Source organism: Alosa sapidissima, chromosome 11 (assembly GCF_018492685.1).
Source record: "Alosa sapidissima isolate fAloSap1 chromosome 11, fAloSap1.pri, whole genome shotgun sequence".
In the NCBI taxonomy this organism is placed as follows: domain Eukaryota; kingdom Metazoa; phylum Chordata; class Actinopteri; order Clupeiformes; family Clupeidae; genus Alosa; species Alosa sapidissima.
The window spans coordinates 36,924,316-36,937,779 of NC_055967.1; the positions used below are offsets into that span (position 1 = coordinate 36,924,316).

The 13,464-nt window shown below is 46.3% G+C and overlaps 1 protein-coding gene across 1 annotated transcript in view; it reads left to right on the forward strand.

Moving 5' to 3' along the window:
- celsr1b (cadherin EGF LAG seven-pass G-type receptor 1b) overlaps positions 1 to 13,464 on the forward strand; it is a 62,631-nt gene that overhangs the window by 9,562 nt on the left and 39,605 nt on the right. Inside the window, exons 2-5 of the mRNA XM_042110048.1 lie at positions 6,953 to 7,597; positions 9,257 to 9,479; positions 11,398 to 11,513; positions 12,834 to 12,922. Coding sequence (XP_041965982.1) covers positions 6,953 to 7,597; positions 9,257 to 9,479; positions 11,398 to 11,513; positions 12,834 to 12,922 — 1,073 coding nt within the window. The remainder of the gene's footprint in view (positions 1 to 6,952; positions 7,598 to 9,256; positions 9,480 to 11,397; positions 11,514 to 12,833; positions 12,923 to 13,464) is intronic.

The following is a 13,464-nucleotide window of genomic DNA, read 5'->3' on the forward strand; positions in this document are numbered from 1 at the left end:
TGTGGGTCAGAACATAGGACTGTAGTCCAGCATGGAAGCCTTTATTCAAGGATGTAACATTGTACACAGTTGAGCTCTAACACCAGACTAACTACGAGAGCCTCTAATTGTGGAGTTGTGGCAAAGGATTGCTTTGTTCTGTTTACAGTATTGCTCAACCTTACACCAGCATTGTCATACTTTGAATGTTCATGTATTAATGGGCCAACTTGAACTCCTGCAGATATTTCAGGAACCACTGTAAAGATTTTGGCAGATCAGGGCCACCTGATACCGTTTATATTTTGCTGTAGGCCTGGAGTGGTGCACTGATGTAGATGGAGGTGTAGGTTCCACATTGGATGTGGACTCTGTGTGTGTTGTTGCTGTTAGTGTAGATGTAGGTAGGTCAACACTTTCCCTTTACCAGACTCCTGCCCTTCACCTCACCTGCGGTTGCCTGGAGTTTGGACAGAGATTTGATGTGCCATGTCTCCCTAGACTTTCCCTTTCATCCCCTCAGGAGTTGAGTTTTCAGCGAGCCTCGTAAACTCCACCCCCACGGTAGCCAAAAAAGCCGCCCCCACGCTGTTCACTTCCACAAACACCCGCTCATTTTCACACACATCAAAGCTGCCATCTACTAGCAGACAGGACGTGTTTGAAGACATACAGGCATCTCACTCCGCACTGACTCCCCCTCCCCCTTAGGTTTTTATCTCCATCTCTCTCTCCCGCCTCCTAACCTCACTCTGGTTGATTGCATTCATCACCTCATCAGTGACAAACAAGCAGAAAGAGCATTCCTAACCGCCCTGTTGGTGTTGGACATTGTCAGTTTAATGGTGTAATGTTGGCACTTTTATGGTTCTTTCATTAACCTCCGTGGGTGCACCTTACCGCATTCCACAGTCCTGGGCCTGTTGCCTTAATGGGACTTAGGAAGGAATGTGGCTCGTGTTGAAAACACATGTCAAGGAAAATGGAGACAAAGCAGTTTTGTAGCCAAGAGGTATTCCTGATTCTCAGAAGCACATGATTGAGGGTTTTCCTTTTGTTACTTGACTGGTGGTTATGTGTATTGTTCTCTGGTTAGTGCAGATGTGTTAAATGGAGGGGCCTAATAGTGGCTTTGTGTGTATCAACTATCTAGTGCAGTACATTACGTTAGAACAATTTCTTATTGTCCTTTAACAGGAAATCTCTGGCAAAAAGTGGGATTAGCATCACTACTGGTTGGGATTTTGCCTCAAAATGAACTGACAGCAGCACTGATTGGATATCTTGCATCAATATAGTATACAGTTTAAAAAAAAAAAATCAAACACACTTGCTGATGCTGTCTGACAAATACTGATGAGAGCGCATGAAGAAGCCACATTCAAATGAAGATAATCCACAATGCTTTTATTGTTCCATGATGGTTGATTTGCCTGTTATTACAATTTGGCAATGAGCAGGAAGATGACTATTATAGCATTTGAGATGATGGCGAATCAGAGTGAAAGTACATCCTGTAAATGACGTGTAGCTCCCTAATAAGATCAAAAGGAAAACAGAGCCTCTTTTGATCAGAACTGCCATTCAGGAGGGCACATTGAAGTCAGCATTACAAAAAACTTTTGGCAAAACAATGTGCCCTGGCCTGAGATAAAAGTGTTTTATCATTAAAAGAGAGTGTTTGACGTGGTTCAAATGATATTGTCAAGGCGTTCAATCTGATGTGCTGTAAAGAACCAGTGAAAAAACCCAGAGTACTGTTTACCAAAGTACGGAAGATTTTATTCAGCCCTTCATCACGGTGCTCCAGGAGTCATTATATCTTTGGATAATTGGACACATTGAATGGATATTTTCTCTGTTGGTTTTTTATACATTGGTGTTTTATTTGAGTATTGAAAAGAATCTTCTGTCGGTCCTATGTTTGAAGAAGTTCTTCCACATGTTGCTGGGTGTCATGCTGGCAGAGTTGCCCTCTCTGCCCCCTCATTGTGGGGGGGGGGGGGGGGGGGCGCTGGCTGGACTCCACGCGTTATTTAGGCCACCAAGCAGCCATGATGTTACTGTGGCTGCTGTCATTCAGACCCAGAGTGCTGGAGCCTAACCCTCACCCTAGAGGCCTGTCTGATATGCCTTGGAGTTTCCTGGATGCATTTAATGTCTGTCTTCCTGTTTTACGGTAATATACTACATGAATCTGTTATTAAAGGGAAAATGTGTATTACAATATTTTTTTCAACTTTGCTCACACCAAACATGACATTAAGATATTTTAAGCGTGAAGCTCAACCTTTAGATTTGGACTAGTATCTACAGTGTAACTGTATAGCAGCATAGCTTCTACTTAAGGCCACAGTTGTTGACTGTTGTGCTATAAGTGATTTCCAAAGAGGATGTCAGAACCAACTCACACATTTGTGACTGCTGATGGATAACTACTGGAAATGAAGAGTTTAACTTCATTAAACAGTAGAGGCTGCATGCATAGACTGTATATTGTATCTAAAAGAAGCCAATGAATGGGGACTTCTATTTGTGGTGCTTCAACGTCGGAATGGAAATTAAACAACTGTTGCCCTTTAGTGACAGTATATCACCCCCTCACAGAAGATGACCTGACGAACTGAAGAAAAGTTTGAAATGTTACTTTTAAATATGTTTTCATGAAGAGAGACACTACAGCTTGCCATACTAAATATTAGCCATGAATGAGCATCCTTTAGAATCCAAGTGCTGCTGAAGTATTCACAGTGCAAGTGCACTCACTACCAGAAACACTCCAGCTTAGTTATCTGTGTGGGTGTGTGTTTCTGGGTGTCTGCTGATAACAGTAGACCTATTCTTCCCATCAACCCTGAAAGAGGACATGGGCACACACACACAGGGATGCTCTTGCTTTTGTAAATATGGAACACGGTGTTCAGAGGAAGAGGCGTAATGGAGTTTATTGTCTCTTAATTGCTTCTTTGGGATACTGTTTGGAATGTGGCAACAATCTCTGTCTTAATTGGTGTCTAGTTTTTAATTCCCATCTGTCTTCTGGATTCTCCATGTTCCTCTCTCAAGGCTAACAGCTGCACAAAACTGGTCAGGAATAAGAAGTTGTAAAATAAGGCTTCTCTATCACATTCTGAATCTGTCTTCTGCTAAAAGGTCCATGTGTCTTTTTGCTGACAGGCTTATAGATGCTCGTAGATCCAGGATTATAGGACGATATGTGTCCTCCTAAGATCAATAACCTATGCTATACATGATATACCATACCCAGACCATGATTCTGATAGCCATGTGTGTGAGTCCAGTTAAGTAGCCATACTCTCTTGGTGTGTGTGAATGTATAAAGCACACAGGGTTTGTGTTAAGTAGCCATACTCTCTTGGTGTGTGAATGTATAAAGCACACAGGGTTTGTGCCTCTGTGAGTGTCATGATAGTACATGAGTTGCGTGCATGATTTGCAGATGATGTAACATTTGTATTTGTGTACAAAAGGGTCACATTAAGTGGAAGTGGGTCATGTTTGCCAAGTCATCTTAAATGCCCAGCAGAGTCTAGTGTCCAGTGAGAGATTATATTTAGGAACAGTGACCGACTCTCCTGAACTGTTAGATGTAGTTAATTCACATTTATTTTGTGTCAGTGCTAGACGTGTGTGACGGATTAATGTGTGACTAATGCTTGTGAAATATGAAGTGCTAAAGAGCGCTGATGAATTACATTGGGCACCATCCACTGTGGATCATGTGTGAACACACAGATAATTCCTTCAGTTGAAAAAGAAAACAAAAAAAACTCTTTTATATAGCCTCTTTTGGACTGAGGGGGAGGATTTTAGTGAAAGTGAGATGTGAAACTTTGTGCAGTAGGCAGAAATTCAGACTGCTTAAAAGGCCCTCTTCTTGGGATTAATATTCCTTTATCAGGGTCTTATCTTAAGATCCGGAGATTGTGCCAAAATAAACAAGGACATGTCCCAAATATGTCTGGCAGCCACTGATGTACTATTTGCTTGCTGGCATGCTGTTGTCTGAAGATGTTGTTTGAGACAAAGCAGAACAGCGTTTGAATTTAGAAGGGGCATTAGACGGACAAAAAAGGACTCTAGTGCAGTACGTTTAGGTGAACGATTCGTTTTTCTTATGTAGTGTATGAGTGCAGCCCAGAGAGAGCAGTAGGTTGTAGTCTATGAGTGCAGCCCAGCAGTAGGTTGTAGTCTATGAGTGCAGCCCAGAGAGAGCAGTAGGTTGTAGTCTATGAGTGCAGCCCAGAGAGAGCAGTAGGTTGTAGTCTATGAGTGCAGCCCAGAGAGAGCAGTAGGTTGTAGTGTATGAGTGCAGCCCAGAGAGAGCAGTAGGTTGTAGTGTATGAGTGCAGCCCAGCAGTAGGTTGTAGTGTATGAGTGCAGCCCAGAGAGAGCAGTAGGTTGTGGAGAGATCAGGAAGAACAGACAGGGAGAAGAGAACAAATGTGAGTCGTCCGGTCAGTATAATGGCAGAGTGAACGCAGCATTTTTGTTCTCCTGTTCCATGTGACCGTTGGAAAAAAGACAGGACAGTTAACTCTCAGGTGAGGAAATGACTGGGAATTTCCTGGGAATTTTCTGGGCACGAGCAAAGAATTTCCTGCTGGTGAGCTTCCCTGGAGTGAGATAAGAGATGGAACGTAGGGAGGAAAACAAGGTGACAGAAATGGCCCTAAATGCTGAAGTCCAAGGCCTGTTGGTCCACTGAGGCCTGGACTGTATGTCAGACACATCCCTTTCTGCATGTCCAGTTAAACAGTCACACCTGTTTTATTTTCTATCCTCCGGCTAAAACCAATAATCCGCAGGAGATGTGGTGACGTGGATGTTTACGTATAATCACCAGCATTCACATGAGTTACACGCCCCTGGCTAGTAGTGATGATCTTCGGCAAGCGAAGACACAGTGTCTGTTCTCATTAACCATTCTGTTATTCAAGACACAAGAGCTTTTTTGGGATGACCAGCTGTTACTGTATGTCCATTGTGTGTGTGTGTGTGTGTGTGTGTGTGTGTGTACGTGTGTGCGTGTGTATGTGTCTATGTGCGTGTGTATGTGTCTATGTGTGTGTGTGTGTGTGTGTGTGTGTGTGTGTGCGTGTGTGTGTGTGTGTGTGTACAGTAAGTGATAAGTCGTGTTTATGGGTGTCCCAATCAGAAGCTGGGTCTTGTTGTGTCTACCACTGCGTGTCTGGTCAGATGGGCGATATGAGAGAGGACAGTGTAACAGAGTGGAAACGGGTCCTCTTTGTGTGCCAATTAGAAGGCCGTGCGTTCACATGACGGAGCCTCCCATGCCGCTGGAGTGACAGGAGAGAGAGAGAGGCATACACAGGACGTAACAATAGCCACACAACGCAGGGACAATGGGCCAGACCTGCTGTGACCCACTAAGCAGATGTACTATTCGCCCCTGTAGCCGTCATTACTGTGCGTACAATGTCTCTAACTGGAGGAGAGGAATGGAGGAAGAATTTCAAGATGGCTTAAATAGTGGAAGGGAGAGTATTGTGTGGCTGTAGGACAGACATAGATGTCCATACTAGGGAAGGGAATGTAAATTGCCTGATACCAACTCAATAACGTTTTCCATTTGCAAAATCAATGACAAGGCAGTGACAAAATGAGAAACATTAGCAAGGGAGGTGATACCAAGTTAAAACAGGCTGCTCCAAGTTAGTGAGAGTTGCCGATGAAATCAGGCTGTGCCTATGTTTTGACATCATGTTTGTCCAGGTGAATCTGAGAAAAGTGCAATCCACAGAAAGCTAGTCAAGCACAGAGCAAAGTGTCTGTTGTCAGCTTCATGCCAGCAATTGCAACAAGTTCATTTTATTAAAAAAAAAACAGCTGGCTTTGACTTTGATCATGAAAACAAGTTTAGGCAGAAAAAGCGAGAAAGCCAGTAAGAGCTCAGTTCTGCATCCTGATATCTGTCAAAACATGTTCTTTTGCTGCTCTGTGGTGCAGTGATGTGAAGCCTTTTAAATCACTCAAACAGAATTGGCTAATGTGTCACCATGGTCTCCTCTCCTCTCCTCTTCTCTTCTCTTCTCTTCTCTTCTCTCCTCTATTCTCCTCTTCTCTTCTCTTCTCTTCTCTTCTCTTCTCTTCTCTTCTCTTTTCTTCTCTACTCTCCTCTCCTCTATTCTCCTCTTCTCTTCTCTTCTCTTCTCTCCTCTTCTCTTCTCTTCTCTTCTCTTCTCTTCTCTCCTCTCCTCTTCTCTTCTCTTCTCTTCTCTTCTCTCCTCTATTCTCCTCTTCTCTTCTCTTGTCTTCTCTTCTCTTCTCTCCTCTATTCTCCTCTTCTCTTCTCTTCTCTTCTCTCCTCTTCTCTTCTCTTCTCTTCTCTTCTCTCCTCTCCTCTTCTCTTCTCTTCTCTTCTCTTCTCTCCTCTATTCTCCTCTTCTCTTCTCTTCTCTTCTCTTCTCTTCTCTCCTCTATTCTCCTCTTCTCTTCTCTTTTCTTCTCTACTCTCCTCTCCTCTATTATCCTCTCCTCTTCTCTTCTCTTCTCTTCTCTTCTCTCCTCTATTCTCCTCTTCTCTTCTCTTCTCTTCTCTTCTCTTCTCTCCTCTCCTCTTCTCTTCTCTTCTCTTCTCTTCTCTTCTCTCCTCTCCTCTTCTCTTCTCTTCTCTTCTTTTCTCTCCTCTTCTCTCCTCTCCTCTATTCTCCTCTCCTCTTTTCTCCTCTCCTCTTCTCTCCTCTTTTCTCCTCTCCTCTCCTCTCCTCTCCTCTTCTCTACTCTTCTCTCCTCTCCTCTTCTCTCTCTCCTCTCCTCTCCTATCCTCTCCTCTCCTCTCCTCTCTTCTCCTCTTCTCTCCTCTTCTCCTCTCCTCTCCTCTTCTCTCCTCTCCTCTTCTCTCTCTCCTCTCCTCTCCTATCCTCTCCTCTCCTCTCTTCTCCTCTTCTCTCCTCTTCTCCTCTTTTCTCCTCTCCTCTCATCCCTACAGATGGACTCCACAGCATCAGTGCCCAGTGCACACTGCGCGTCACCATCATCAGCGACGCCATGCTGACCAGCAGCATCACCGTGCGCCTGGAGAACATGTCCCAGGAGCGCTTCCTGTCTCCGCTGCTGTCGCTCTTCGCCCGCGGTGTGGCCGCCATCCTGTCCACGGGCCCCGACGCCGTCTTCATCTTCAACGTCCAGAACGACACGGACGTGGCGCACGCCGGCGCCACCATCCTCAACGTCACCTTCTCGGCCCTGCTGCCCGGCGGATCTGGACGCTTCTTCCCGTCCGAGGAGCTCCAGGAGCGCGTGTACCTGAACCGCACGCTGCTGCGTCAGCTGTCCGGTCAGCGCGTGCTGCCCTTCGATGACAACGTGTGCCTGCGCGAGCCCTGCCAGAACTACATGAAGTGCGTGGCGGTGCTGCGCTTCGACAGCTCAGCGGCCTTCATCTCGTCCCACACCGTCCTCTTCCGGCCCATCCACCCCGTGGCCGGACTACGCTGCCGCTGCCCCGACGGCTTCACGGGCGACTACTGCGAGACGGAGATCGACCTCTGCTACTCGGGGCCGTGCCAGAACAGCGGACGCTGCATCAGCCGCGAGGGCGGCTACACCTGCGAGTGTCCGGCCGACTTCACAGGTACAAGAGCACAAAAAGCTGAGCTGCAGCATTCTTGTGTAGTGGCCTTTTCTGTGGCCATCCTACTTACGGAGTCTGGACTAGGAATAGCGCTGGTAGAGGACGGCTGGTATTTCTCCCCTAGAAGTGCTACGGTGAGGTCAGCTGGTCAGATGCCTTTTAGGAAGTAATATGAGATTATTTAACTGCAAATATTTGTGTTACTTCTGATTTGCAGTGACATTATCTGCCTGTGGAAAGAGAACTCTGTAAATGTTCATAGTTATTAATCCTAAATGTTCATAAAGCCTCCCATACAGTATCAAAGGAGAAAGTAATCCTGTTAATTCCCTGGATTTACTTGCTGCCATGTTAGTCATTATTAGATCTGTCATGTTGTGCCCATTTAACTGTGTTCACCTTGTAGAGTTTTGGCAGTTTCGATATGTAGTTAATTTTGCAAAACAGACACCGCCCAAAAGAAAAACATTTGATGGTTAGTGTTTATGAACACTGCAACTTCTATTTTGAAATGACATTTCATTTGCCTTGTGAGTGTTGCACAATGGGCTGTGTTTGCCTTGGACACCATCACAGAAACTCTATTCAGTGCTTCTGCTTCTTAATCTTGATAAGAGGAAGGTGAAGGCAGGTAAGGGGTTGCCAGAGAGATGAGGTAAATAGAGCGCATGATGCATCAGCAGTGTGTCTGGACACATAGAGCGCATGATGCATCAGCAGTGTGTCTGGACACATAGAGCGCAGTCGCAGTCAGGGAGACGATGCAGAAGAGTTGGGACTTGTTTTCGAGGCTTATGTCCCAATATCCCTCACATCACACCGCTGGTCCTCCTTACTGGAAACACAGTTTTATTGCTGCTCCGTTCACATCAAACAGGGAGGGTAACAAAGAGTTAAAAATGCCCTGCAGTGCAGTCACCTCAAGCAGCAGGAGTGATGTCATCAGCGCTGTCATCACGCCGTGACCTATCCCAGAGCTGTCATCAGGCTATCACCCTTAGTGGTCCGGTGAACCATAACAGGTGTCCTCATAGACCACCAGGGCTGCCCGTGGCTAGTCTATTGTCCCTTCGCTATTTCTCTCTGAGCTGCTTGACTTAACTTAAGCTGGTGGGGGTCGTTTGGGGTCACTGACCACAGGACCGGCCGTGCTCTCCGCGTGGACGCGCTGGTTTAGAAAGCAGGGGTGGTGAATCCGCAGTGGAGTGGAGGTGAACTGGGTGTGGTATTAACGTGGAGCAGGGCTGTGAGGTGATGACTGCTGTAATGAGATCTGTGGGGATGATGAAGTGGTTGAACTCTGGAGAGCACACAAAGCTGTCTAACAGGTGCTGGATTTATGAGCCAAAGGTGTTGGAGTGAAAGTTCTCAGCATTGCTATACATCTGTCAAAACATGTGCAATGGCTTCTCTTAGCAGGGTGAGATTTCGCATTTCAGGTAGCTCACAGGTATCTTGTAAATAATACTGATATAAATGTGTAGTCTGGAGTCTCAGCTCCGTCTCAGCTCTGTCTCAGCTCCGTCTCCTATTCCCTCACCACTTTCTCCATTCTCAGTTGACAGAGCAGTTGGAGTCGCTGATTTGTTCTCTCGTCGTCTCTCACATGGTCTCTCTCCTTTTCATCTCACGTGGTCTCTCTCTCCTTTTAATGTCCAGGTGAGCGCTGCGAAGTGAACGCGCGGTCAGGCCGCTGCGTGCCGGGCGTGTGCAAGAATGGCGGCCGCTGCGTGGATCTGCTGGTGGGCGGCTTTATGTGCCAGTGCCCCGAGGGGGAGTACGAGAAGCCCTACTGCGAGATGACCACACGCAACTTCCCTGGCCAGTCCTTCATCACCTTCCGAGGCCTGAAACAGCGCTTCCACTTCACCGTGTCTCTCATGTGAGTAGCCTCCTCCCACCTGTACAGGTGTGTAGTTCATTCTAACTTCACTGTGTCTCTCATGTGAGTAGCCTCCTCCCACCTGTACATTTTTCTCAGGTGTCTAGTTCATTCCAACCGTCATTCCTTCCTTCCTCCAACCTGTCTGGTTTCACTTCACCTGGTCTTATCTGCTGAACATCTCGCCAAAATGGCATGCCAAGATCTTGCACCTTGATAAGACTTTGATTTGGGGTAGCTGTGGTCACAGGTAGATGATAGATGTCGAGCTGTGGGTTTAGTCAGCATGGCAGGACATGTCAAGGCACATGGTCTGCTGCTAGAGTCAGCTTACTCATATCCTCACACTCTCAGCAGCGTACTGAGTAATGCCTTAGCACTCCAGTTAGGATAGGGCAGTCCTGTTAGCATAGGGCAGTCCAGTTAGGATAGGGGACTCCAGTTAGGATAGGGCAGTCCAGTTAGCATAGGGCAGTCCAGTTAGGATAGGGGACTCCAGTTAGGATAGGGCAGTCCAGTTAGCATAGGGCAGTTAGCATAGGACAGTTAGGATAGGGCACTCCAGTTAAGATAGGGCAGTCCAGTTAGTATAGGGCAGTTAGCATAGGGCAGTTAGGACTGGCACTCCAGTTAGGATAGTTAGGATAGGGCAGTTAGGATAGGGCACTCCAGCATACTACACTCCAGTTAGAATAGGGCAGTCCAGTTAGGATAGGGCACTCCAGTTAGGATAGGGCAGTTAGGATAGGGCAGTCCAGTTAGGATAGGGCACTCCAGTTAGGATAGGGCAGTCCAGTTAGGATAGGGCAGTTAGGATAGGGCAGTCCAGTTAGGATAGGGCAGTCCAGTTAGGATAGGGCAGTTAGGATAGGGCAGTTAGGATAGGGCAGTCCAGTTAGGATAGGGCAGTTAGGATAGGGCAGTTCAGTTAGGATAGGGCAGTCCAGTTAGGATAGGGCAGTTAGGATAGGGCAGTCCAGTTAGGATAGGGCAGTTAGGATAGGGCAGTCCAGTTAGGATAGGGCAGTCCAGTTAGGATAGGGCAGTTAGGATAGGGCAGTTAGGATAGGGCAGTCCAGTTAGGATAGGGCAGTTAGGATAGGGCAGTCCAGTTAGGATAGGGCAGTTAGGATAGGGCAGTCCAGCATACTACACTCCAGTTAGGATAGGACAGTTAGGATAGGGCAGTTAGCATAGGACAGTTAGGATAGTCCAGTTAGGATAGGTCAGTTAGGATAGGGCAGTTAGCATAGGGCAGTTAGGATAGGGCAGTTAGGATAGGGCAGTCCAGGGAGGTCTTTTCTTTTCTTACACTTTTCTCTCTTTTCTCTTCATTTCACCTTCATTTGGATTCTCATGTTTACAGCACATGAGTAAGTCCTGTGTGATTGGAAGTGTACTGTAGTGGGCCATTTACCTGTAAGTCTCTTTTGATTAGAGTGTCTATTGAATGTAAAAATGTAAGTGATCAAACGTGTGCAGCAAAGAATAAAAATCCTCATGGGGCCTCCAGGGGAAACACTTGCTAGCAAACATGAAAACAGGAAGTGGCATGTGGCGCGAGAGTCCAGCCGGTGTTTGGCTTTGTTGGCCGCGGTTTCCTGTGGATGAAGCCCTGGGCCATATGGAGAGCGACACCTCTCCAACTCTCCTGTGTGATCACCACAGGGCTTACGAGGGGCAGCCGCTTGCCAAACATCAGCACGCTCATTTCTCCGACTCAACCAGTAATCCGCCCCAGTCCTCTCCCTGTAGTCCTGACATTCTCTCTGTCCACACACGGTCTGCCTCCATCACTTCCCTCCCTCCCTCCCTCCCCCTCTCTCTCTGTCCATCCCATCTCCATTCCCGCATTCCTCTGGTTTCCATAGACAGGGCTGAAACTGGACCCTGACATTTGACCTTTCTGCGCCCACAGGTTTGCCACTCGGGAGAGGAATGCCCTGCTGCTGTACAATGGGAGGTTCAACGAGAAGCACGACTTCATCGCCTTGGAGATCTCCGAGGAGCAGATCCAGTTGACCTTCTCTGCCGGTGAGCGGAGCCAGTTTGTGTAGCGACTACAGGATTACTCCTCGCACTCCTAACAATGGAACGTGTCGCCTTTTGTACCTTGTGTGTCTGTAAATGCGCCGCAAGGTTGAGAGACATGCCCTTGTCTTCCTCTGATGAGCGAGGAGAGTAGAAACAGCATGTTGCATTTGGACAGGGGTGGTGGATGTGAGGGGATTGGGGGCTCGACGAATGAAAAGCATATTTGAATGGGGAGATGTGTGGATGGAGGAAGCAGCTGGCCAAAGAGCAGAGAAACACACTTCCTTTATCTACCTGTCCTCTTGTTTTTGTAACCTTCCCTCTCCCTGACCCTGGCCTGCGGCCCAAACTGTGGACCAGCAGCGGCCACTCTTTAGGGCTGTCAGCAATCTTTTCCGGAGGAAAAGCAACTTGGACCACTTTCCCCTTGAGACTGGGGGCGCTGAATGTGGTTGAGTGACTGCTGTTCCATGATGCACGAATATGAAATCTCTGGCCCGGCCAAGTGGAATAGACATTAGTTAAAGTATAGTCATTAGTTATTCATATTTCCAATCTATTTGATCGATGCATCTGCCATGGGTTAAATCCATGTTGTTCAGTGTTTGAGCCAATGATAACTTACAGCTCAGAGTCCCAACAGTAGGAGAACAGTAGAACAATTCCAAGTCTAATGTTGACTCCATTGTTTTGTCAGATCACTCATAAACCAAGGACTGTAACCATTTTAGATCACTCAACAGTCAATGTTTTTAGAGACCTGGAAAAAGCACATGGAGTAAAGACAGCATTTGAAGCACTGACAGCAGAAACCCTCTCTGTTCCACTGAGCATAATCCCATTGTCTGTGGAGAAGAGGAATTTTAATAAAAAATTAGATAATGGCTTCACCCACAGGGGTCACAGGGTAGCCGCTCATCTCATAGATAATTGCCGGGTTGGAAGCAAACAAGCAGTGAGATGCCTGCCTGTGTGTTGGACTTCAGAGGGGCCTTTCACTTGGAGGTATCGTCCACCTCAGACAATCATTAACCTCAATCATGCCAGCGCTGTTGTGGTGTCCACTCAGCTGGAATACTTCCAGATTAAAAGAACTGCTTGTTTACTGCCAAAACACCCTGTTGTTCCTTACTTGGAAGAATGGGCCAAAGTTCTGGAATGTTTTTAAAATAATGTTTTTGAAGTCGTTCCTGTTTTTTCCTTTTCGTTTCCTGTCATGACTTATCTCAGTCCAATAATTCAGTCCATTCAGATTTCCATTGGGAGGGGATATATCAAAAGAAAATATGTTGATGCTGATGTTGTTCCATATTCCTTCAGGAGAAACTAAAACATCCGTGTCTCCATTCATCCCTGGAGGGGTCAGCGATGGTCAGTGGCACATTGTCCAGTTGCACTACTACAACAAGGTACACAACCATTCACCTGCAGCCCATAGCCTACAGCTCATTATCAGCTAACACACAGTGCAACAGATCTATCATTAGATTAGGTTTTGTCAAATATTTTGACAATTTTAGCTATTAGAATTTTCACCTAGAGGAGGTCATTATACTCTGATCTGGTATCATTTTACAAGGTGAAATGATTTGGACACACTGTTCAGCTATTGCCCACACTAGTTCTGTTTCACTTTGGATGTTTTTCTTTGATCCTGATCTATCTGTGATAGAAAAGATGTACCTTTTTACATTAGCTGACTGTGTCACCTTTCATGACTTCAGGGAATGCATTTCTCCTTTAGACAAAGCACCCACTTATATACCCTGATGATACATGTTGTGAAAAGTTGAACAAAGGCAAAACTGCAAAACTAGTTTCGACTTACTTGTAGCCGTAAGGTATACTGGATGTTTATTTTATTCTTGATGTACTCTTGTTATACTCCATGTACCCATTGTATTCTCCAAAATGTGTCCTGGTATCATTTTCCATGGGAAGAGTTGTTGAC